Source organism: Benincasa hispida, chromosome 6 (assembly GCF_009727055.1).
Source record: "Benincasa hispida cultivar B227 chromosome 6, ASM972705v1, whole genome shotgun sequence".
NCBI lineage: Eukaryota > Viridiplantae > Streptophyta > Magnoliopsida > Cucurbitales > Cucurbitaceae > Benincasa > Benincasa hispida.
The window spans coordinates 51,752,312-51,774,720 of NC_052354.1; the positions used below are offsets into that span (position 1 = coordinate 51,752,312).

Here is a 22,409-nt window from a genome sequence, read left to right on the forward strand (position 1 = left end):
AAATTTTTTTCTTTAATTACAGATGTGACAATCATATAGTAATCATATGAAAATCAGATAATAATCAAATTTTTAAACGAAAGTTTTTTTTTTACATGTTTGTAAGAAAGCAAAACTTAGGGACACGTCTAATTTTCAATTTTTTAAAATTAAAGTTGCAAGTGTCCCATAAAAAAATTTCATATATCGAATGATATTTATGTTTATTTTTTTTATATTTAAAAAATCACACTGATTTCCACCCAGAAAGGAAAAAAGAAAAAAAAAAAAAAAAATGGAATCCCATTTTTCTCCCGCAAGGCGTGAGAAATTCAGTCAGTAGGCGTAAAATTGAGCTAGTACAAAGCTCTCAAGGGCCTCCCCCGTCATCCCTTCTCTCTCCCTTTGCAGGGTCTCACCGCTTCTTCAGAATCACCACCACCCACCTCTTCACTGTAAGATTTCTCTGACCTTTTCCCCCTTTATCGCTTTATACTTCTTTTCTTTCTCCTTCCCTTCCATAGAGGAACCACCAAATTCCTCTCTCTTAATCATCACTCATCTTCCCCTTTTTCCCTTCATCCTTCACTGTGCTTCGTCTCTTCAAAAGGGTATTCATCATTATCCCTCTTCTCACTCTCTCTTCCTCTGATTCCTCCATCTTTTCCCTCATCTGGGTTTTGTCTTCTTTTTTTCTCAATATGTATTTTGGTCATAATAAGTTTTCTGTTTTCTTGTTGGGGTGAATCTTGAATCCCCATGTTGTTGTTTTGATTCTTGGAACCCTAGGATGATTATTTTGGCTTGATTTTCATTTTCCGCAACTGGGTTTTGAATCTTAGACAGTTTACTTGTGTGAGCTCTTCTATGCTCTAGTGGAAATACTGAATTAGCTTAGGGCTTGGATTGTGTCTTTTCGTTTTTCCTTATGATGTATCTTTTGAATTCAATGGCTGATCGTTTTCAATGGATGATGGATATTGAGAGAGTTTCTCACTTATGTTAAGTTTTCAACTTCGATTAGCATTGGTGAAGAGAACCTGGAGGAGGATAGAACAAAGAGAATGTGTCTTCATTTAGGTGGATGGACCTAATTGATTATTTTGAAATTTAGATGACATGTCTTTTAGTCATCGGTTTGGCACATCAAATCTTATGTACTCCATTTCAATTAAAAGTGCTGTCCAAGAAGTTAATTTTACGTTTTACACCAAAAAACATGTTTCATCAGTAGTAATATTAGAAAAAAAAGAAGATGGCAGTTAAGGCGTTAGTTACAATTTTCGATCACGATTTATATGCATTATGCATGCCCCTCCATAAGTTTCACAAAATTTGCTTGCTTAATTCCTCTAATTGGGGATAGCAATTAAGGTGTTAGTATGCAATCTATCATGCCACTAATTGTCAGCCATTGCAAGCTTTTGGCCCCTATTTTTGTTCGTTTTAAGGGATATGGTGAGTATCTTATTTTTTTTCCTTTGGTTTTCAGAGTATGGGAAGTAATTTTATCGACGCAACTACCAGCTGTGGTGAGGCTGATGGGTCTGAAACCACTATTGAGATTAAGTTAAAAACTTTAGATTCACAAATCTATACTCTCAGAGTGGATAAACAGGTTAATATCTTCACCTTCTCTGAGGCCATACAGGTTGTGGGACGGTTAATTTTCTGATCAATTAACTCAAGATGATGTTTTAAGATGTATTCATTACTTATTTTATAGATCTGTTACTTCAAAATGGAGAATTCCAGATCATTAATTTTTGTAAACTTGTATAGATGCCAGTCCCTGCTTTGAAAGAACAAATTGCTTCTGTAACTGGTGTGTTATCAGAACAACAACGTCTTATATGTCGAGGAAAAGTTCTCAAGGATGATCAGCTCTTGTCTGCCTACCGTATCCTCTATATGATCTTACTGTATTTCTTTATTTTTCACATAACATCGATTGAATTAATATTCTTGTGATTTAAAGTGCTCCTTTGTTTAGGATTTTTACTGAGTTGTAAGATAGTATGTGATTCATCCCTTTATACATATATGCAATACAGATCCACGTATGCATGTGCAATGAAAAGTGAAAACACATGGATTTTTTTTTTAAAAAAAACTGAATACTCAGCCTATTTTACTTGGTATTTTTGTGTGTTGACTTATATGGAAATAAGAATAGAGCAAGAAGTTTAACGAAAATAGAAAAATAGTTTTCCGTGGAAGTATGACTATGGGATATCACAATCAAGGAGGACTGTTAGTGTGTCCTCTACCTTCTTCTTCTTCTTCTTCTTCTTCTTTTTTTTGGTTATTGCATTTACTTTTCTCTAATTCCAGTTGGAGCACCCGTCTGTAAGGACGAAGGTATACATGCGTAAATGTGTGAGAGGAAGGGGAGCTAATATGAGTGAGAAGCATGTGTAGACTGAGTGGGCCCGAGAGAATATTGTTGGTTAGAAAGGCCCAAGTGGGAGGTGATTGAGGTATGTAAAGCCGTTGAGGCTGAGGTGGGGATTATCTTTCGACAATTTCCTTTGTAATTGGTTCTCTTTATGAGATTGGGAGAGGATAGAGAGCTCTCGAATTCTTCCTCTGCTTGTTGATAAGGAAATTGAGGCTAAGGTCTATCAAAGTACTTTTCATATATTTTCAAAGAAAAGTTTTCATATATCCTATTAAAAGTACTTTCAGTTGCACACAACTTCAGACTAAATTGGGTGTCGACATATTATATTTCTTAAGTATCAAGCTCACAAATAGCTTGAATCTCTGATCAACCTAGGAATTAAGTTCATCCTTTTTTTTCTTTTTTGGTGATACTATATAGGCTGCTTGGACTGTGCTTGTGTTGTATATGTGGTTTTGGATTGAACTTCTTGTGAGAGGAACAATAGAATTTTTTGAGTACTCTAGAGATCTCCAAGTGAGGTTTGGTTCTTTGTTAGATTCGGTGCACTTATGGGCCTTCGTCACCAAGCATTTTTTGTAATCATTTGTTTTGCCTTATTTCTCTTGATTGGAGGCCCCTTTTTGTAGTTTGCCTTGGTGGGCTTTTTCTTATATGCCCTTGTGTTCTTCATCCATTAAAAAGAAAAGAGAAAAAAAAAACCTCTTGTGTAGGGTGGATTTTCATGTTGTACTGTAAGTCATTTAGTATTATGTATCCTGTGATCACGTGATCTTTCAGTTGAAAATATATGCTAAGGTATTCTTTAATGGGAGGTAGACGTTGAAGATGGTCACACCTTGCATTTGGTTGTCAGGCAACCTCTTCCGCCATCAGAGACTTTGCCCAATCGGCCAGGTTCGATCTGCTTTCATGCATCAGTACTCTTAAATAAATATTCCTTCATTGACAATACTGAATCGATATTTTTTATAAGCCTTGTTGCATATCTCTTGAAAGCAAAACCGGTTACTCTCGTTTGTTATAAAAGACTGAAGGCAAACCTTGAGGCATATATCTAGGCATATCTGATCTGCATAATTTTTAAGTTGTGAGGCATGAACTACTGGTATAGTGGTTATGTCTAGTCTAAAATTTCAGCATTATCACCAATACTAGAAAGAAGATCAGGCAGTTCATATCAGGAAGCAATGTGGAGGCACAAAGAAGAAGGGAGAGTGTGTAACCTTTTTAATACATAGGTGCTAGGGAAGGAGAAAGAGATTAAATACAAATCATCACTATGAAGAAGCATCATGGACGAAGAAACTGGCAGGAATTTGTGTACTATGGAAAAGAAGCATCCTATGGTGGTCATGTCCTCAAACCAGCATGTACTCAACAAAGTGAATCGGAAGCACATTTTTATTCAATGTTGTTCCCCTTGTACAACATAATTTAAAAGGCCGAGGCAACAGTCTTATGGATCAATGTAGTCTAAAGCTGTTCTTTGAAATATTTTATTCGGAAAGAATTAAATAATTTTCAATGATGAATGTAGAAATTATGGCGGACGTTTAACCAGAGTTTTTGGTTTATACTTGGTATACCTTTCTGTATGCTCTTTGGGTTGTATTCCCTTTATCTCCACTTTCTTAGCTCGATACAAAAGTTTACTTCTTGTTTTATGAATAAGACCTGCAAACTTTTGATCAGAAATAGAGGGTAGAAGGGTCCCCCGTACTTCCTCATTTTGTAATGTTGCTCTACCATAATCCCTACTTTAACCATATTTGGCTTATCATATTGCAGTCAGATAATAATCAGATGAATTTTCTTATTTTGCTTCACCGCTTAGGTCACTTAAAACTGACATATCTACTATTGCTGTATCGACGAAATTTTTATTGCTGAAAGTTGTTTGCAGAGACTGATCCAAATTCGAGTACGAGTCGTGTTCATAGCAATCGGGTGGCTCCGGGTGTGGTGATTGAAACTTTTAGTATGCCTGTTCAAGGGGATGGTGTACCCCCAGAAATCAACAGGGTCAGGCTATGACTTTGGAGAATGAAAGAAGTTCTTTCAGGTTCTTTATATAGTCTATTTTAGGTGTGTAACTAAACACTATCTTTTTTCTGCACAGATTGTGTCTGCCGTTCTAAGTTCAATTGGACTTTCAAATTCTGTAACTGGCAGTGAAGGGATGGATGTTGTCAGGGTAAACTTTCATTTTGAACTAGTTTCCTTAATTGTCTGTTCATCTTGTGTCTTGTATGTACAATTATATCTTGCTCATATCAATTGTGACTGAAGGAAATTGACCAACAAAGATCTGGAGAACGGGTAATTGCAGCTGGGATGATAGATTTGAACCAGCATCAATCTGGTGACAATGGCTCAAGGCCACTATCTGATAGGTTTCATGGCACTTCTGGACATCCATCAATTCCTTCTTTAGGATCGTTTCCTCCTCCTGTAAGTTAAGATTTGGGGATTTTTTAGGTACTCACAGTCTTTTTCAGCTCAAGATTTACATTATGTATTTTCAAAAAAGTCAATTTTTCCGAGATCCACTGACTACTGCTCGTGCTTTATGTGATTCTAGTAATGAAAATCAAGGTTTAGCCTTAGTTTCTAGTAGAAGTATGGATGAACAATGATACTATATTGGATTTTTTTTTTTGGAACTCCTATAAGCATTAACAATCAAGTACAGACTACTGACATCATTTTGGGGCTCTCATTGTACTTCATTTCTTCCCTCCATGAGTTGTTTTTTCTGAAATTCATCTGGTTGAAACAAATGGTAGTGATTCTTGGTGTTTGCAGGTGATTCCTGATTCTTTGACAACTTTGTCTCAAAACCTTGGTAATATGAGGCGTGATTTCGAAAATATTGGTATGTTCAGTTCCAATTGACAACTTGTCATCCTACGGAAAGTCTCCTAATGTGTTTATTCAATATTTGTTTATCATGAAATGGTTGGCAGGCAGAGTTGGAGGAAATAATTCTCAAGAAGCGAATATTCATGGAGATGAGGAAAGCAGCTCTAATTCCTCATCTCGTCCAAGCACTGCCCAAGAAAGTTTCCCTACTCCTGCATCGTTGGCTGAAGTCATGCTTTCTACTAGACAAATGCTTACAGGGGAAGTCTCAGAGTGCCTACTTGTGCGTTCTAAACCATCTAATACTCACAAGTCACAATTAGTGTAAAATTTTGGCCTTTCTTCTGTCAAGGGTTTGATGATTAGTCCTTAATTTTTCATACGTTTCCTTTCAACCTGTAAACTCATTGGTGAATGCAAACAGTGCAATTCCCCCCCTTCCCCCACCCCACCCCCTCCTTTTAATGTATTTATAATATAAGAGCGTATAGCTGTTTAGCTGTTTCTTCTGTCAATTAAGAGGAGAACACAATTTATTTTTTATGCTTTATTTGCTTGGTAGCAACTCGCAAGGCAACTGGAGAATCACAGAAATGTTACTGATCCTACATTAAGGATGAATACTCAGTCTTCTGCATGGAGAAGTGGAGTTCTATTTAATAACCTGGGTGCATATCTCCTAGAACTTGGTCGCACTATGATGACATTGCGAATGGGTCAAAATCCTGTATGTTGTTTCTGCCAATTCTTTCACCACGGCTTCCTTTTAATTTATATGGTTTCTTCATTTCTCTCTTTGTTTGTTTCAGTTTTTGGATGGTAACTTAACCTTCGGTGTATGTATTTCAATTTGATGTACGATATGCAGTCAGAAGCTGTTGTTAATGCAGGACCTGCAGTTTTCATTTCCCAATCTGGTCCTAATCCTATAATGGTTCAGGTAATATTTTCGTGCCTTGCTGGATTTTGACTATTTTCAGGGTTGAGTTCATATCTTCTTCTGCTAATAATGACTTCTATAAACAGCCTCTTCCCTTTCAACAAAACGCAAGCTTAGGTACAGTTCCCATGGGAGCTATGCAGCCTGGCTCTGCACTAATTCATGGTCTTGGTTCTGGATTTCTTCCCAGGCGTATTGACATACAAATTCGAAGAGGTAAGCTGCAAGCGTAGCCTTTCCTTTGCTGTTCTTCTTTTGTTGGATGTCTAGAATAATCATTTTTGCTTCCATTAATTTCAAGGTTCACCAACTACGGCATCAAATGGCAATTCAGAGGAACGCAGTGGAGCTCAACAGCCTTTGGGGCAACAAGAAGCAGCCAGAGGTGTGGGTGAAAATCCCACCAATCAAGCAACCACTAGGATTGTAGAGGGCCCAAGTGTGGGTGGAGAATCTGGAGTGCGAGTAGTGCCAATTAGGACCATGGTTGCAGCATTACCTGGACCCTTCAGCCGCTTACCTTCAAATTCTTCGGGTAATTCATTTGGGTTATACTATCCTGTTCTCGGAAGATTTCCTCACCCTGCTTCAGGAAATGCAAGGGCCGAGCGAGGAAGTCAAGCTTCATCAGAGCGTCAGTCTACTGGCCTCCAGAGTGAGCAACATACAATTCTTGAATCTGTTGTGGAACAGCAAAATGTTGAAGATGCTGCAAGAGATGGTAATCCTATTATTTTGAGGCATAGGATAGGTTAACTTATTTAATATTGAAACTTTGAATTTTTCACGTTGCATTTTCACTCTATTGCCTGACATATCTAACAAATTTGTTCTTATGTTTAATCCTACATCTATAAATAAGAAACAATTCATATATTCATTGAAAAGAAGATAAGATACAAAGCCAGGAAGGGAGCGATGGGAGCCATTAGCCTATAATTGTTATAAATAATCTGATTATGCATTATTTATTCCTTTAAATTGAGAATTGCAGTCGTATAATTGGGGTTTCCTTGGAGAGAAGATCACATTATTTTCTACTTTTACCCATTGATACATCTGTTCTGGTTTGGGCTGTTCTTATTATTGTGATTTTATTAGAAAACAGGATGTGTTTCAAAACAGCCAACCAAAAAAAAAAAAAAAAAAGACTTGGGATTTGGGACGAGTGTTCCCTGTGTGGTGGGGGGGAATAACAACAAAGGTTTCCAATCTAAGTTGATTAGAAATTTAGGTTATTTCAAAAGAAATCGTGAAGAGCACTCCAATTATATATTTTACATGATCACAAAACTTTACTAAAAAACTGAACTTATCCGAAATAATAGTCACGTTTCTTTCCTTCTGAAGGAGCTGAAAGAGAGATCTCTACTAACATTTATATGCAAAACCCTAGCTTTTATGTAACTATTTCTGTTGGATTTTAAAAACTCACCATTAGTTTTGAAATGTGGAGAGATCCTATAGTATCCACTTTGCTATTCCAAAAATTCCTCCCTTTGCCCATAAGATTATAGGTTCTCTTCAGATATACTAATTATTACTCTTGTACCCCATTGTTGGAAGATTGTCATAACGTTTTCTACTACATGGTTTCTCATTCTTTCCTATTATATATTGTAATTTGTTGTCTCTGTTGCTTGCTTATATAATTGCATCGAGAAATGAGTGTGATAAAAAGGCAGCTTTCTTCTAACTTAGTTTCAGGGTTGTGTTAACTTTTAAACCTTTTCACATTGAGCAAATAATGTTTGTCACCTCTGTAGTCTATAATTGCTAGGATCATCAGGTCACCACAACCTACAACTCAAGTATAAGTTTGTATATTCACTGCAGAAACTTACTGTTCAAATGGCAAAACATCGAAGATAATTCCTTTAATTATTCTTCTCATAATGTTCCACAATATAGGCTTCGGCCAATCAACTAAATTTTGGTCAGTTAAAGATACTTTTGGCTGTAGAATTGAAACTGCATTATCTGTCAGGGTGATTACCTCACATTTCAAGGCAACAGGTGTTAGTGTTATCTAATGCACATATTATTGACGTCAACATATTTTTACAGGTGGGGCCCAAGGTACCCTGGAATCTGAACGACAAGTTCCCAGCAATGTTGTCCAGTTTCTTCGGACTCTCTTTCCTGGTGGTGAAATCAACATTGAAGATGCCAGTTTCCAGGAGATTAGTGGTTCTATTCCTACTCATCCTTCGATGGCATCAAGTTCTGTTGCAAATGTTCAAGAATCAGAATCAAGAACTAGTGATGAAGGAATGTTTTTGTCCAATATATTTCACCAAATCATGCCGTTCACATCTCAGCGAGGCAACGAGCCAGATATGCCTTCAGTAGAGGCAAATACCTCTGAGCATCAAAATGTTCCAGATTCTTCTACACAAGTAAGCAATTCTGACGAGACTGCGTCTGATCTCTTCATTGTGCTGCTAATTTTGAACAAGCTGGGTTTTATCTGTTGCAAATCATGATTCCATGCAGACTTGAAAATGATACATGATTGAATTTCCATTCTGCATCTTCATATGTACATTTTTTTTTCTCACAAAGATCTAAAAAAGTGGGTTTGCAGGCTTCAAATGGGGATGCTGAAACATCTCGCAGACGTGCTGATTCCGAAGCAGGTGCTCCAAGTTCAAAACGTCAAAAGGTGCTTTTGCTGATAAATTATCGATATCTTTATTTATTTATTTATTTTTAATCATTCCATGCATGCATATCACCAGATAATGTTGTTTTAATTTGTCTCTGGGGTTGGTATAATATGATGCCTGCTATGTCAATTGTACTTGCAAAAGCAAGTATGAACAGATAGGTGCATTAAAATGGGGCTTTTATGGAGTGTTTGATCGTTGTGGTAGTCTCTGATACCGGATATAAAATGGTTTTATTTTTTATTTTTTTTCCCCTAAAAAATTTTACCCATGTATAATTTTTCTTTGTTTTATAGTCTTTTGCAAACTTTTTAAAATCCTACAGAAATTTTGAAATTAGAAAACATAGTATTTAGGTCCCTGTTTAAGAATGGCTTTGTTTCTAGGTTTCTATTGTCGAAAGTTAAGCTAATAAACGGTACTTCTACTTTCACCTTTTTTTTTTTTTTTTGTCTCTGTTTTTGTTATCTGCATGTTATAAACGTTTTTGAAATCTTAAGCTTACATAAACTAAAAAAGCACTTTTCAAAATTTATTTCTGTTTCCGAAAATTGGCTGAGAATTTAAATCCTTTATTAAGAAAGGTAAAGCACACGCAGATCTCGTGAGATGAGAAAGTGTAATTTATCATTTTTAGAATTTTTTTTTTTTTGGAAAATTTCTCCAGGTTTCAAAAGTGTTCTAAAATTTAAAAACTAAGTGTTTAAAGAAGCGAATTTTCCAAGCTTTAATATCATGTTTTGTATCTTCTTTTGTACTTTGAGCATTAGACTATTTAAATTAATTCAATAAAAAGTTTTCCATAAAGGCGAATTTTCCTCGGCAGGCTTGTCCTACTGGGATGGTCAAGAGGCGGTCTGACAGACTTAAAAAAGAAAAAAAATAAAAGCGAACTTTCCAAAACAGAAAGCTAGGAACTCCACAATGGGATCTTAATGCTTTTATAATATATAGTTTGTGTCTGGGAAAATATTACATTATAAAGTGTATAATTGATGAATGGATTGTAAATATGATATTAGTGATGCTGAGTAGAGTTACTTTTGTTTTTATGTCTATTGCAGAAAGATTGACACGACAAAATGTGATTAGAGATTATGGGATGGGATCTTAATCTGAAATTGCACCTTCAAACTTCTTCTAGGAAGGGAAAATTATCACAAAACAGAATCAAATCAATGGTGGAATTCACTTTGGAAGTTGCAAGGAGCACCACAGCCTCTGCCAATTAAGTGATTTTTCAATTATCTTTTTTGCATTACCCCACCCTCCTGGGCCCAACCCCCCTCCCACATCACCTTGTACGATATCGTGTGACATTACTATTTTACCCCTCGCCTCCCCTCACCTCGTGCCTGGAACCCAAAATGGAAAAATTAGTAAAATGAAAGCATTCTTCGAATTTATAGTGTTCCCATATTTGTGAATGGCCATAAAACTATTAGATCAAGTCCTTATAAAGCACATCTTCTGTTTCTTGAGTTTGTGCTTTTAGCTGATTCTATGCTTCCTGGAACTGTGATTTGGATTTCAGTCTTCCATCTGAGATTGCAGACTGCTCCAGTTGAATTTCATATGTTTTTCCTTATTGAGAGCCCCAACACTCATTTGCCCTTTGTATTTGCCTTTTTGAAGTTACAACAATATTAATGTGGAAGAATAATAGAGTAAATGCACTGAAATTTGTATCATTTTACTCTTTTTTTTCTTTTTTCTTTTTTTTAATAAATTGTTATCAATGTTCTTATGTTCAAATTTGGGGGATCACCCACATGATCTCATCTGGGTATATACATTGTTTGGTTTAAACTAAAGATGTCAAAAAATTATTATGAATTATCTTTGTTTGACTTATTTAATAGGCAAAGATGGTTGATATATTTGACTAATATTGTTACGGATACTATGGTGTTTGAAACTGTTGGGTTAGCCTAATGGTCAATAAGAACCACGAAAATGATAAAGGAGTTCCCATTAATGAGTTTAAATTGCTAAGGCAATTGTCTTGTTACAATGGTTGAGGTAGTTGGAGTTGGTTGTAAATCGTTAAAGTCTTTGGGAGTGGATGTTCGATCAAGGTCACTCAAGTTGAGCACGAGCAAATTAAGATGGATGGAACAAGAAATGTTTGGCTCACCAATCTCTTACAATAAGGAGGTAATCTCAAGGATTATCTTGATTATTGTTATGATTGAATTGAAAATGCCCTTAATATTACGAATTAAAAACTGAAGTGTGACTTAGATTAGATCTTTGAAAAGATGACATTAGGGTCTTGATTTGGACAGTAGATCTAGCTTTGCACATTTAACTTAGCTGTATATTTGCTTCCAATAGAGAGAACATTTTGCAATGTCAAGGTCCACCACTTGCTTCTGAGGCTCTACTTTGTTGGCACTACCCCATAAAAAGTTGGCTCTTGTTGGATTAGAGATGCAACAAAATAAGGCATCTTTCTTAGGTTGGCATGTATATAAAAAGGATTTGCTGATTGGCATCCAAGGTAAGGCCGGATTCTTGTAGTCACTTTAAGCTTTGTTTTGTGGCCCATATTTATGTTCCATGTGGGTTGTGGATGTAGATATTCTTTTAAATTATCAAATTCCTTTCTAAACATCTCAATCTCTTTCCTAAGGCCAATACTCTTGGTGCCTCTAACCTATTCCATGTGATTGATTCTAGGTTATGATTGGGGGGAGAGAGAGAGACCAATTTTGCTGCCTCTTTGATATTTGTGATTGGTACTTGATTATGATATTGTTTGTTTGTTTTAAAGAGGGCGCGTTCTAAATTCTATTTGTGCTAACCTACAACAATCCTGCCACCACTTTTTAATCAAAGACCAAGATCAAGTATTATCAATTTTCATCAAGAAAACAAGCAATCTCCACTAGAACGGGAATATAACTAGAAAAGTAGCTGTGAACTAGCTATTTGGACTAAGAAAAATAAGTCAATTTATTTACAAATATAGTCAAATGTAAATCTACCAGTGATAGATCTATCACTTATAGGCAGTATTTAAAAATATTTTCAGCAATTTTACCATTATACTAACTGACCTAGTTATTATTTCAACTTGTTTGTATCTTTGGTAAACTAGTTGACTTGGATTCATCTTCGTCTCAACTCTCTTCCCTTCGCGTACTCATATGTCCCCTCCACTTTATTAATTGGTATGAAGACCCATAAGAGGAAGCAATATAGTCATATTAATCAGGGAACCCTAAACTGGTAATAATAAGATGAATCAGCTAAAGAAAGAGGAGTAGAAAATAAAACTTGATTGAACGTATGAATATATGAAAAAGTGATTGCAGTTTGATTTCTTGTTGATCAAGATATGAAAAATTGGAAATGGTATGAGATGGAAGTGTTGAAAATGGGAAAAAGGAAGAAAAAGAACCAAAGTTGAATCACGTGAGAAATGTGGGAAAGATATTGCAAGACAGAATGTTTATGGTTGAAGGAACTTGTACATCATGGGGTTAAACAGTAGTAAGAGTAATAGAAGGAGAATTAAAATCTTCCATTAAAGATTAAAGTTGCATACTTTTTAGAAATAAGGCTAACCATAAAACAATTTTTAATTTAGTCCACTTTATTCCATCCTTCTAGAAACATAAAACTGGATCCAAATCTAGTTGATTCAAATGTCGATTTTTTAAAAGGTATTTGATTTATGATGTGATTCATATAATGTAAGATTGTAAAATATAGACAACGTTTAATATATGAATTTGTTTTTAATTCGAAGTACAAAAAGTTTGAGTTTTATTTTTAATAAACTCAAATTTCTTCAATTTTTTATGCAATCCAAGTTACATACTACATAAATTCAAATTTCTCAAACCAAATATTAGGTAAAGGGGTATTTGTTATGCATCAATAGTGGAAGGAAAATGGGACCACAAACCCATGTTATTGTTGGACATTGACATCTTAAACAAAACAAAAAAACAATTCATGTTCAATTTAATTAATCTAATCTTTTCCATTTGAATTTAAAATCTATTGCAAAAAACACCTACTTTTTTACAAAGACAACTTTTAATCTTTAATTTGATCAAATATATATAATAAATTTAAAATTCAATTTTATGCTTGATATATTCATAAAATTTTTAAATGATTGAAAATATCAAAACTTTATTGACATAAAATCGAAAATTTACACATACTCGAACAATAAATTTGTAATCTAATCCAAACTAAAATAATAACTATTTAAAACAATTTGGTTTTCAGATAGTTATTAAATTATCGTCACGATTTAAGAAAATAAAAAATCAATGTTAAGAATTTGAATTTGATAGTAAAAATTTTACGACTTCAGACATTTTATGATATTTAATAGTTGGTATAACACTCTTATAAATTTAAGAGGTGATTGATCAACTCCAACATTTGAAAGTAGGATTGTAACTATTGTTTTTTATAATTTACCCTTCAACTTTTTATCTCTCTCTCATTGCAAAATTTTGTTTCAACTTTAGGGTTTTATAATTATTAAACGAAATATTATTATTAAATACAATCCAACCTTATACTATAAAAAATATATATATAGGAAAAAAACACGTTAAAATATTATTATGATCTATGCACTTTGAAATTTGTTCAAGTTTAATCTTTATATTTTCAAATATCTAATTTTAATCAGTACAAAATTGGTTAAATAATAATATTAATAATTTATAATAATAATAATAGTGATGATGATGATAGTAATTTACATGCAAAGAAAAATAATATGCAAATATGTTTCGGAAATTCGTAATGAAAATGTCAATGGATGATAAAACGTTTTTAAAAAAATCAACAATAAATTAATAGGACTAGATTTAAGATTTATTGAAAATGCATGGATTAAAATTAGACATTTAAAAATATATAGACTAAAATTCTAACACTCTTACCCTTCAACTTTTTTTTTCTCTCATTGGAAAATTTTATTTAAACTCTACGATTTTCATCATTATTAAACAAAATATCAAATACAATCTAATCTTATACTATACTATTATGATCCATGCACTTTAAAATTTGTTCAAGTATAGTCTCTGTATTTTCAAAGGTCTAATTTTAATTTCCGTACTATCAATAACAGTTCAATCAAAATTGGTTAAATAATAATAATAATAATAATAATTTTCATGCAAGGAAATATAATATACAAATATGTTTTCGAAATTCATAATAAAAATGTTAATGGATAATAAAATATTTTTGAAAAAATTAACAACAAACTAGTAGGACTAGATTTAAGATTTATTGAAAATGCTTGAACATTTGAAAATACATATACTAAAATTTGACAACTCTTAATGATTAAAATGATATTTTAATTAAAAAATCATATTTGTCAAAAAAATTTTCTAGAGAAAGAGAGAGATATTTACAAAGAAACAAATATGAAAAGGAGAAACTAAATTGAAAAAGTCGTTTTCATTAATGCATCATTTTCCAATGGAATTTCCTCTCAACTTTCATTCACACCTACCATTTACTCAAACCTTCATTATCATATCCTTTTTGTCACAATTATGGTCATTTAATTAAGACCCACCGACTTAATTAGTAATTGTGAAAAAAAAAATTAATAAAATAATAATAATACTATTAATTAATAACTAGCCATTCAATTAATGTATTTTTTTGGGCAAGCACACAAATTGTTCGTTGGCATGTTAGGAAATTTTGCCCCTTTTTTTGGGAGCTTAAAATTGAAATAAATAATAAAAAAAGATTTAAAATTATAAAGAAAATTTGAGGCTAGTGATTGTGTTGCGTGGCCCTATATGACAAAATGCTAGTGTGAACAGAATAAAAAATGGCATAAACTTCTAATTTAAGAACATTTGACCTTTCAATTTAATCATGACTATTTATAATAATTTCTAAAATATCTACTTTCATTTTATTAAAGTGATGGGTTACTTTTTAAGATTTTTTTTTTCTTTTGTTAAATTAGTTCATCCATTTTAAAATAGCTTGTTATTACTCATTATACATGTTAAGAATATTAGATCGTATTGTTTTGAGTTTGTTCAATTTTAATTTCGATAATTTTAAATGTTCAGTTTTAATCTTTCAAAATTGATTTTTGTCAAAATTAATTAAATAATAATAATAGTTTTCAAGTAAGAAAATATAATGTATTAATATATTTTCAAAATTTGTAGTAAAAATACTAATAAAAAGCAACATTTTTTTTTTTAAAAAAAAGAACCAAAATAGCATTTTAATCGATTATATTCTTTTGAATTATGTATTCTTCTAAACATTGTCGTTAACACATAATTGTGACTATTTTATTTTATTGAATTTTACAGTAAACAGATTTGAAAGAAACAATAAATAAGTTTTCTCTAAATATTTTTAGAAATAAAAAATTATCAAAACTTAACATATGAAAAAATTTAAATGGTTTTAAAGAATTAAATAACAAGATTTATGCCTCTAAAATTTATTTCGAACCCACAATAACAATTGAAAATGAGAATATAAATGATTTTTTTTTTAGAAACAAACTAAGGAAAAGAAAAAAACCAAGCGTAAGAGATATGAAGGATAGCTGATATTTGTTCTTCTAAGGCTTTGATAGGTGTTTATCTCATCAAAGGATATAACCTTCATTAATCACGTACTCGTTCTTCATTCTATGGGCCCTACAACTTTTTCATTAATTACTTTACATCGAGATCATATTTCTCTCATCAATAACAAACACACAATTCAAATATAGTTTAATAAATAAAATTCTAATTTTTCTAAAAAAAACTATGGTTCAAATTCAGACACGTGGTTGAACTAAAAAAAAAAATATATTTTTTTTATCAAAATAATATTATTTGATCGAATATATAAATTAAAAAGAAAAATGGGTTCTCAAAGTCTCTTTGTCATGTAAAGGTAGCTATCCCCATAGATGCCTACTTCTAGGGATGGAATAGCTACCATTCATTTCACAGAGAAAGAGAGAGAAATTTACAACCTAAAGGTAATGTGACAAAAAAATTAATGTCCCTACATATAATATCTATAATTATATTAAATTCTTTTTAGTTTGAAAATGAAAAAAGAAAAATAAAAAGTTGTCCTCTCTCAACTTTGCTTTCCCATTCACTATTCAAGGAATGTGAAACGTGCAGCTCAAATATTTAATCACTCACCATTTGTAAAAGCTCAAAAGTCAAGTTGTTGTTGTTGTTGTTTCCTCTAAAGATTCTCAATTGAATTTTACTTGTTTAACTCAATGGGGATACCTATAAATGAGGATAAAAGTATAAAAATATGTTGTGCCATTTTAACTTCAACTACTTTTGATGTAATTTTTCCATCATTGTCTATTGGGAACCAACCAGTCATTTCTATGTAAGTGAAGGATACAATCAGATTCCAATCACCCAACTTTAAATTCTCTCTCGAAAAAGAAAAAGAAATGAAGGGTAATTTTCTTTGAAAGGAAAGGAGCAAGATTTACATAAAAAGTTTTGAAATTTAAATGTGCAATTGAATTTACAAACATTGAACATTTCCCAATTAAAGGGCAATTAAAAAATTTGATCTTTTTGGTATATATATGTATAATTTGTTATCTGATTATGCTTATACAGTCCCAACCAACCAATTTCCAGCCACGCTTTCAATAGAAAAGTCTGGAATTTAAAGCAATTTTCCAATTCCAAAGCGCTTCTCTATTTCTTCTTGTTTTGTTGTTTCTTCCTGAAAACAGGGGTTTTTTCTTTTCTTTTCGTTTCTTTTCTTTTCTCACTTTTTTTCAGTAGACATATTCTGAGAATCTTCTTCACCCTCCATTATTTTTGCTCTGTTTTCTCTCTTTCTTTCTCTCTCTAGCTTTCTGCTTTCTTCTGTTACTTTGGATACCCACCTACTCCAAGTTGAAGAAAAACTGAACCACCAAACTTCTCACAGCCCTTTTTATTTTCTTCTTTCTTTTTATTATCGTCATGTGTGTGACGGATGCAGAACAGGCTGGGACTGAGAGACCAAATTCTGGGGTTAATAATAGCAAGCCATGGCCTATGCATTGTGAATTTTTGCAAAATCAGATGGGGAATCCTGATAAGGAGCCTGCTCTTACTGGAACTAGCGACCAAACTCGCTCTGGGAATTCTTTTCCTGTATGAATTTTGCTTCCTTCATACTCATTTCTAGGGTTTTTTCCCTTTAGATTCGTACTGGGGTTTCCCCTTTCTTGTTGGGGTTTTGATAAAAATTTGTGAAAAAGTTGTTTTGTTATTCCTTCTTTTGTGGAATTCTCTAATGGGGTTCCTTGATTTTGCCTTTTTCTCCCATTTTTGTGTTCATCTTAACTGAATGTAGCTGATAATTCATGTATTTGGTCACTTTTTTTTTCTCCCTTTTTGTGTTTGTGTTTAGGGATGTGCATAAACTGGTGGTGGTTTTCTCTTCTTGTGTTTTCCCTCATTTAATTTCAGCTTTGTTTTTATGTTAGTCTGATCTGATGGTTTCTTCTCTTGTTCAATCTAGAGTTGGTACTTCCAAATCTGTTTGACAATATTCAATTTTAGTCTTTTTTCTTTTTTTCTTCACTGTAATTGATTTGAAAGTACTAACGTTTCAGGAACGGCAACTTTTTGTCGTTAATGTGCTTCTTAAAAGATTCTGATATTTTTTAGTCCTTTCATGTTTTAATTGAGGTTCCGTTGTCAATTTTCTAAAGTTTCAAGCATAAAGTTTCTTCTTTGCGTAGCTTGTACAATTCTTACTTTAATTTATGTTCCCTTGGTATGGACCAAAAGGAAAGGATAAGGAAGAAAAACCAACAAGGTCTGTTTTATTCATGAATACTACTTAATGGTAATAGGCTTTTCTGTTGAACTGTATGGTTGAAATTTTTTTCTGAGAATGCATCTGTGTAACCTTGATTAAGAGTTCGTTGGCCTTGTCATATATCAAAATTTAAGTGCTACATGTAAAGGCTGACCACGCCAACCGATACATTTGAGCAGTTGAATTGCCTTTAATTTAGGTCCTGGTCTCCGTTATACGAAGGTTAACTCTAGAATGAATTTACCTGCTCCATAAAATTAATTTTAAAAATTGTGTTACTTGATGTGGATCCAAAATGACCAAGTCTTCCCTGAAATTGAACACTTTTGTGGCTTGATTGATCTGATAACCTTATAGATTTTCCTAGAATCACGTCGGTTGAAACTTCTTTATAATGATGTGGGATCCCTTGGTTCTACATTAATTGTTAATACCGCTCCTTGAAGAGCTTTTGTTCAAATTCTTTTGATGTGGTTATGTGTGGAAGAATTGTTCTCAGAAAGTGGCAATGAACCATCTGACTGTCGGGAAACTACTTTTCATTGCATAAACTAAATATTTCCTTCTAGTGACTTCGATTTTATGTATTGGCTTCACATTCTTCCCAACTTGTTGATTTTTCCTATCTTTTTTGGTTATTGTAGCTTGAAAGCATTTCTGAGGATGCTGCAGTTATAGACAGGAAAGAGAATCCATCTACTTTTGTTCCGTCTCTTAGATCAGGAGAATGGTCTGACATCGGAAAGCGTCCTTATATGGAGGACACTCATGTATGCATTCATGACATGGCTAAGAAGTTTGGCTGTAGTTTTCTGAATGAGGAAGCTGTCTCCTTCTATGGTGTAAGTTCATGTATATATTTTGTGTACTGCAGTTACAGTTTAGATGAAATGAACTATTGTGTTCTGTGAACAGAGTAAAACTGTTTTTTCCTGAGGTTCATACTGTGATTTGAGAATTTCCTCTAATAGTTCTAGTGAATAATCTTCACTTGAGATGAGAAACTGACAGGGAATAATAAACATTAGTTCTGTCCATGGATATAACAGCCTTTTGTCATTAGTTCAGCTAGGAAGGAATCATACTCTTGGATTTCTTGGTAGAGCTTGTTTTGACAGTTTTCCTCTTAACTATAAAACAAACTGCATTTAGTTAGGCCAAGTTTTATTTGTGGTATCTGAGCCAAATCCTCCTAATTTTAGCCACGAAGGGATTTTTTTTTTTTTTTTTTTTTTTTTGGTACATCAAAAAGGTTCCATACTCGGGATATCTTGCCAAGTGTGAAACCCCATAGAGATTGCAGCATCAAACTAAACTATCGTCTAATCTCTATGAAAGGCCCCTCAATTTGTATCAATTACATTTGAAAACTAATACGTAAAAAAGAACATAGAGAACTATAAATTGAACAGTTGAATTGATGCTGTATGAATGGATTTGAGAATGTAGGTTGCTGAGTGCTTAAGACTTACATAGAGTAGTTGCAGGCCTGAATTGGGTGAGAATCTAACAAGAAGTCGAAAAGCAAGTTGCTTAATGTATATTGTGCTGAAGAAAAAAGCTATGACTGTATAAAGGTCTTTTGTAGCCTAACCTACGCTGAGCAACTGTGGGAAGATTAAAGAATCAAGTTAATTGGAAGGTCAGAGTCGTTTGCAGGAAAAGACAGAATCTGTTTCTTTTCCCCTTGAAAGGCCTATTTTGATGAAGGAAAACTATCTTGAAGTGTGTAATATCTTACCATCCACAAGCACAGATGGTATGATGATATGATAGAGTGGATTATTCCATAGAGACCTATTTAAGTTTTTTGCCTCTAGCAAACTGAATCTATTGTGCAAGTGATTAAACAAAGATGATTGGATCTAGTACAATGTCCAACCAGAAATCAACCTGAACCATGAACCTTTGAGCTTGGTGTGGTAGAGACCGACCATTGCTGGGTGAGATGAAAATAGGCGAGGTGGTTCAACCTATTTATTGGTTAGGTGAAGTTTGTGGAGGGCGCATCCAATAATAGGATCTAATCAACCTCAAATACTGTATATAACAACATATGATAGCTTATTAGTGATAGCTAATTTGACAACATACATTTCAAGACACGTACCCCAAATTTTCAAGCAAATTAGTAAAATACATGATCCAAATCTTCCAACACCTTTTTGCATAAGACATACCACTTGAAAGTTGAGACTCAAAACGATTTTAGGAAAGTGGGGTTTCTTTTATTTTCAATAAAAAGGAAATCTAGTAGCCTGTAGCCATTCCCATTTTTCCACTTTGAGGACGAGGTAATGTGTTCCGATGGGTAGCATCAGCAAGGCAGTGATCTTTTTGACGTAAGCTAGATATAGGAAGGAGGAGCAGATCAAGGAATATGTGTGATATTTACTTTTAGCCAATGCAAGTTACAAAAGTGTGGAAGCATTGGCTTGCAGGGTTCAATAGTCATATTGTCATATGTTCAGTTCAGTAAGGAATAGGGTTAAGGAGAAGCCTGAGGTTGTTCATGGATGGTGTAAATAGGGAGATATACTTTAATCAAGGCTCAATTTTGCTCCTGTAATTGGAGTTGACCAAGCCCTCGGGTTTGTTGGTACGGGTAGAGCTAGTTTCTGTAGCTCATCTCTAGCCATATATTAGAATCAAACACGTTTGATTAAATCTAGTTCTATCACTCTGTAAGGTTTGCATTTGTGCCAAGAAAGGTGTTGGCAACTGAGATCATTGTATTACGCCCCTCCCCCTCTTGGGAGTGGCTTTCATCAGACTAAATAATTTATTAAGAGATTAGATTTAGGCTCTGTGCTTTGATAAAAATCATGAGTGTAGAAACTTCCGATCTTTAGTTTGTCATAAATAATTGGCTTTGCTTGAATAAATAGGTATTTGACGGTCATGGAGGAAAAGGCGCTGCACAATTTGTTCGTGACCACTTGCCGAGAGTCATTGTTGAAGATTCTGACTTTCCTTTAGAGCTTGAAAAGGTGGTCACAAGGTCATTTATGGAGACTGATGCAGCTTTTGCTAGATCTTGCACTCTTGAAACATCTCTATCTTCTGGCACAACTGCACTGACTGCAATGATCTTTGGAAGGTAATCACTTGCTCTTGCTTTTGCATTCAATTTCCTTTTTCTCTTTTCCTTTTCTTGAACTTCGAACTTCATGGCGGCAGCATCGGAATACTCTGTCAACATGTGGCCTTAGGATTCATAGGGAAAATATGTTAATAAAATTAAAAATTTTCTGTACCTTTGAAGCTCTGTTATTTTCTTGTTAAATGTGCTCGTCATTGATACTGGTCAGTTGTTAGTTTCTTTGGAACACTCTCCTTAGATACAAAGGTTTTAATCTCCTAGTATTTATATTTGTCATCATTTCAATTCAAACAGGTCTTTGCTCGTAGCAAATGCTGGCGATTGCCGAGCCGTACTGTCAAGACAAGGGTGTGCAGTAGAAATGTCTAAAGACCACAGGCCATGCTGCACAAAAGAAAGAAAGCGAATTGAGGCCTTGGGCGGATTCATTGATGATGATTACCTAAACGGCCTGCTCGGTGTTACACGTGCTATAGGCGATTGGCATCTTGAAGGAATGAAGGAGATGAGTGAAAGAGGTGGACCATTAAGTGCTGAACCCGAACTTAGATTAATGACATTGACAAAGGAGGACGAGTTCTTGATCATAGGTAGTGATGGAATATGGGATGTCTTCACAAGTCAAAACGCTATCGATTTTGCTCGGAGAAGGCTCCAAGAGCACAATGATGTGAAAGTTTGCTGCAAGGAAATAGTAGAGGAAGCCATAAAGAGAGGAGCAACAGACAATTTAACAGTAGTGTTGGTTAGCTTTCATTTGGAGCCTCCTCCACCTGTAGTTTTTCAAAGGCCAAGATTTAGAAGAAGCATTTCTGCTGAGGGACTTCAGAACCTCAAATTTCTTCTAGAAGGTTAGAAACTTTAAAACATTCTTTCTTGTGAATTGGCCAGAGAGACTTTTGAGTTTCTGGTTGTGTACACAATGTATTTTCATGGGGTAGAAAGTTTCAGTTCTTACCTTGTCTCATTTTATTAAGCTTCTTTTGGGTGCCCCCATGGGAGGAAATTAGGATCTTAAACAAAAAAAAAATTTTGGAATTGTATAATTACACTTCCTTTTTCTTGAATGTCTCTCATTGGTCAATAATGGAGGATTATACCAAATTGATGGGGAAATATCATGTATATTGTCTCTACTTTGTAAATAAAATTGTTATGTTTGTCTCTTATTCATTCATCTTTGCTTATGTAGGTGGAGATATCTTTGTTTTCTTTTGCTGATTACCTAAAATGACCGCCAAGAACTTGCAGTTTTTCATCATGTGAAGTATATTGAAAAAATATGGCTAAATATCCTTGAACTTTGTACTAAATATATCGCTCTTAAACTTTCGAGTTTAAAAATATTATTACCTAACAGTATGGGATGAAACTTTATGGTATTTTGTTTCAAAAATATCTTTAAAATTTCAAAAGTTTAAAAAATATCTTTAAATTTAAAGAAACATCAAAAAATATATGTATGGTTAATATATAAATATAAACCGTTTGCCCTTTCATTTTCTCTCTTAGAAGAGTTCTTTTAGTATTTGGTTATTTATCATTTTGGTAAGTTTTTTTTTTTTTGTAAGATTTTATGTTTCAACTGAAATTTTTGTTTATATTTTGCTGTGACAAATTGGTATGAGA

At 33.6% G+C, this 22,409-nt stretch overlaps 2 protein-coding genes across 4 annotated transcripts; both read left to right on the top strand.

Annotated features, from left to right (window-relative positions):
- The first annotated feature begins 280 nt into the window (after positions 1-280).
- Positions 281-10,548, top strand: LOC120079611 (ubiquitin-like domain-containing protein CIP73). Of its 3 annotated transcripts, none has more exons than XM_039033848.1 (16): positions 281-434; positions 1,472-1,597; positions 1,762-1,879; positions 3,203-3,280; positions 4,290-4,408; positions 4,506-4,580; positions 4,676-4,837; positions 5,192-5,261; positions 5,353-5,531; positions 5,811-5,975; positions 6,117-6,188; positions 6,275-6,404; positions 6,490-6,909; positions 8,256-8,587; positions 8,765-8,853; positions 9,922-10,548. In XM_039033848.1, exons 2-16 carry the CDS (start codon positions 1,475-1,477, stop codon positions 9,947-9,949), a joined length of 2,160 nt encoding a protein of 719 aa, XP_038889776.1. In that variant the 5' UTR covers positions 281-434; positions 1,472-1,474; the 3' UTR covers positions 9,950-10,548. The 3 variants fall into 3 exon arrangements, with proteins under 3 accessions (XP_038889776.1, XP_038889778.1, XP_038889777.1); XM_039033850.1 differs by having other exon boundaries at positions 8,776-8,853; XM_039033849.1 differs by lacking the exon at positions 281-434 and adding an exon at positions 446-590.
- A 5,806-nt stretch (positions 10,549-16,354) lies between these two features.
- LOC120079698 (probable protein phosphatase 2C 27) lies at positions 16,355-22,139 on the top strand. The gene is made up of 5 exons (XM_039034014.1): positions 16,355-17,004; positions 18,322-18,519; positions 20,566-20,777; positions 21,075-21,631; positions 21,973-22,139. The coding sequence occupies exons 1-5, from the start codon at positions 16,831-16,833 to the stop codon at positions 21,999-22,001; spliced, it is 1,170 nt and encodes a 389-aa protein (XP_038889942.1). The 5' UTR covers positions 16,355-16,830; the 3' UTR covers positions 22,002-22,139.
- The last annotated feature ends 270 nt before the right edge of the window (positions 22,140-22,409 follow it).

Excerpts from the sequence above, each read along its gene's own strand:
- LOC120079611 (XM_039033848.1), top strand. The coding sequence starts at position 1,475 with ATGGGAAGTAATTTTATCGACGCAACTACCAGCTGTGGTGAGGCTGAT. Across the intron at positions 5,262-5,352 it reads GCGTGATTTCGAAAATATTG|GCAGAGTTGGAGGAAATAAT; the intron begins GTATGTTCAGTT and ends AATGGTTGGCAG. Across the intron at positions 8,588-8,764 it reads TTCCAGATTCTTCTACACAA|TGGGTTTGCAGGCTTCAAAT; the intron begins GTAAGCAATTCT and ends GATCTAAAAAAG.
- LOC120079698 (XM_039034014.1), top strand. The coding sequence starts at position 16,831 with ATGTGTGTGACGGATGCAGAACAGGCTGGGACTGAGAGACCAAATTCT. Across the intron at positions 20,778-21,074 it reads ACTGCAATGATCTTTGGAAG|GTCTTTGCTCGTAGCAAATG; the intron begins GTAATCACTTGC and ends CAATTCAAACAG. Across the intron at positions 21,632-21,972 it reads CCTCAAATTTCTTCTAGAAG|GTGGAGATATCTTTGTTTTC; the intron begins GTTAGAAACTTT and ends TTGCTTATGTAG.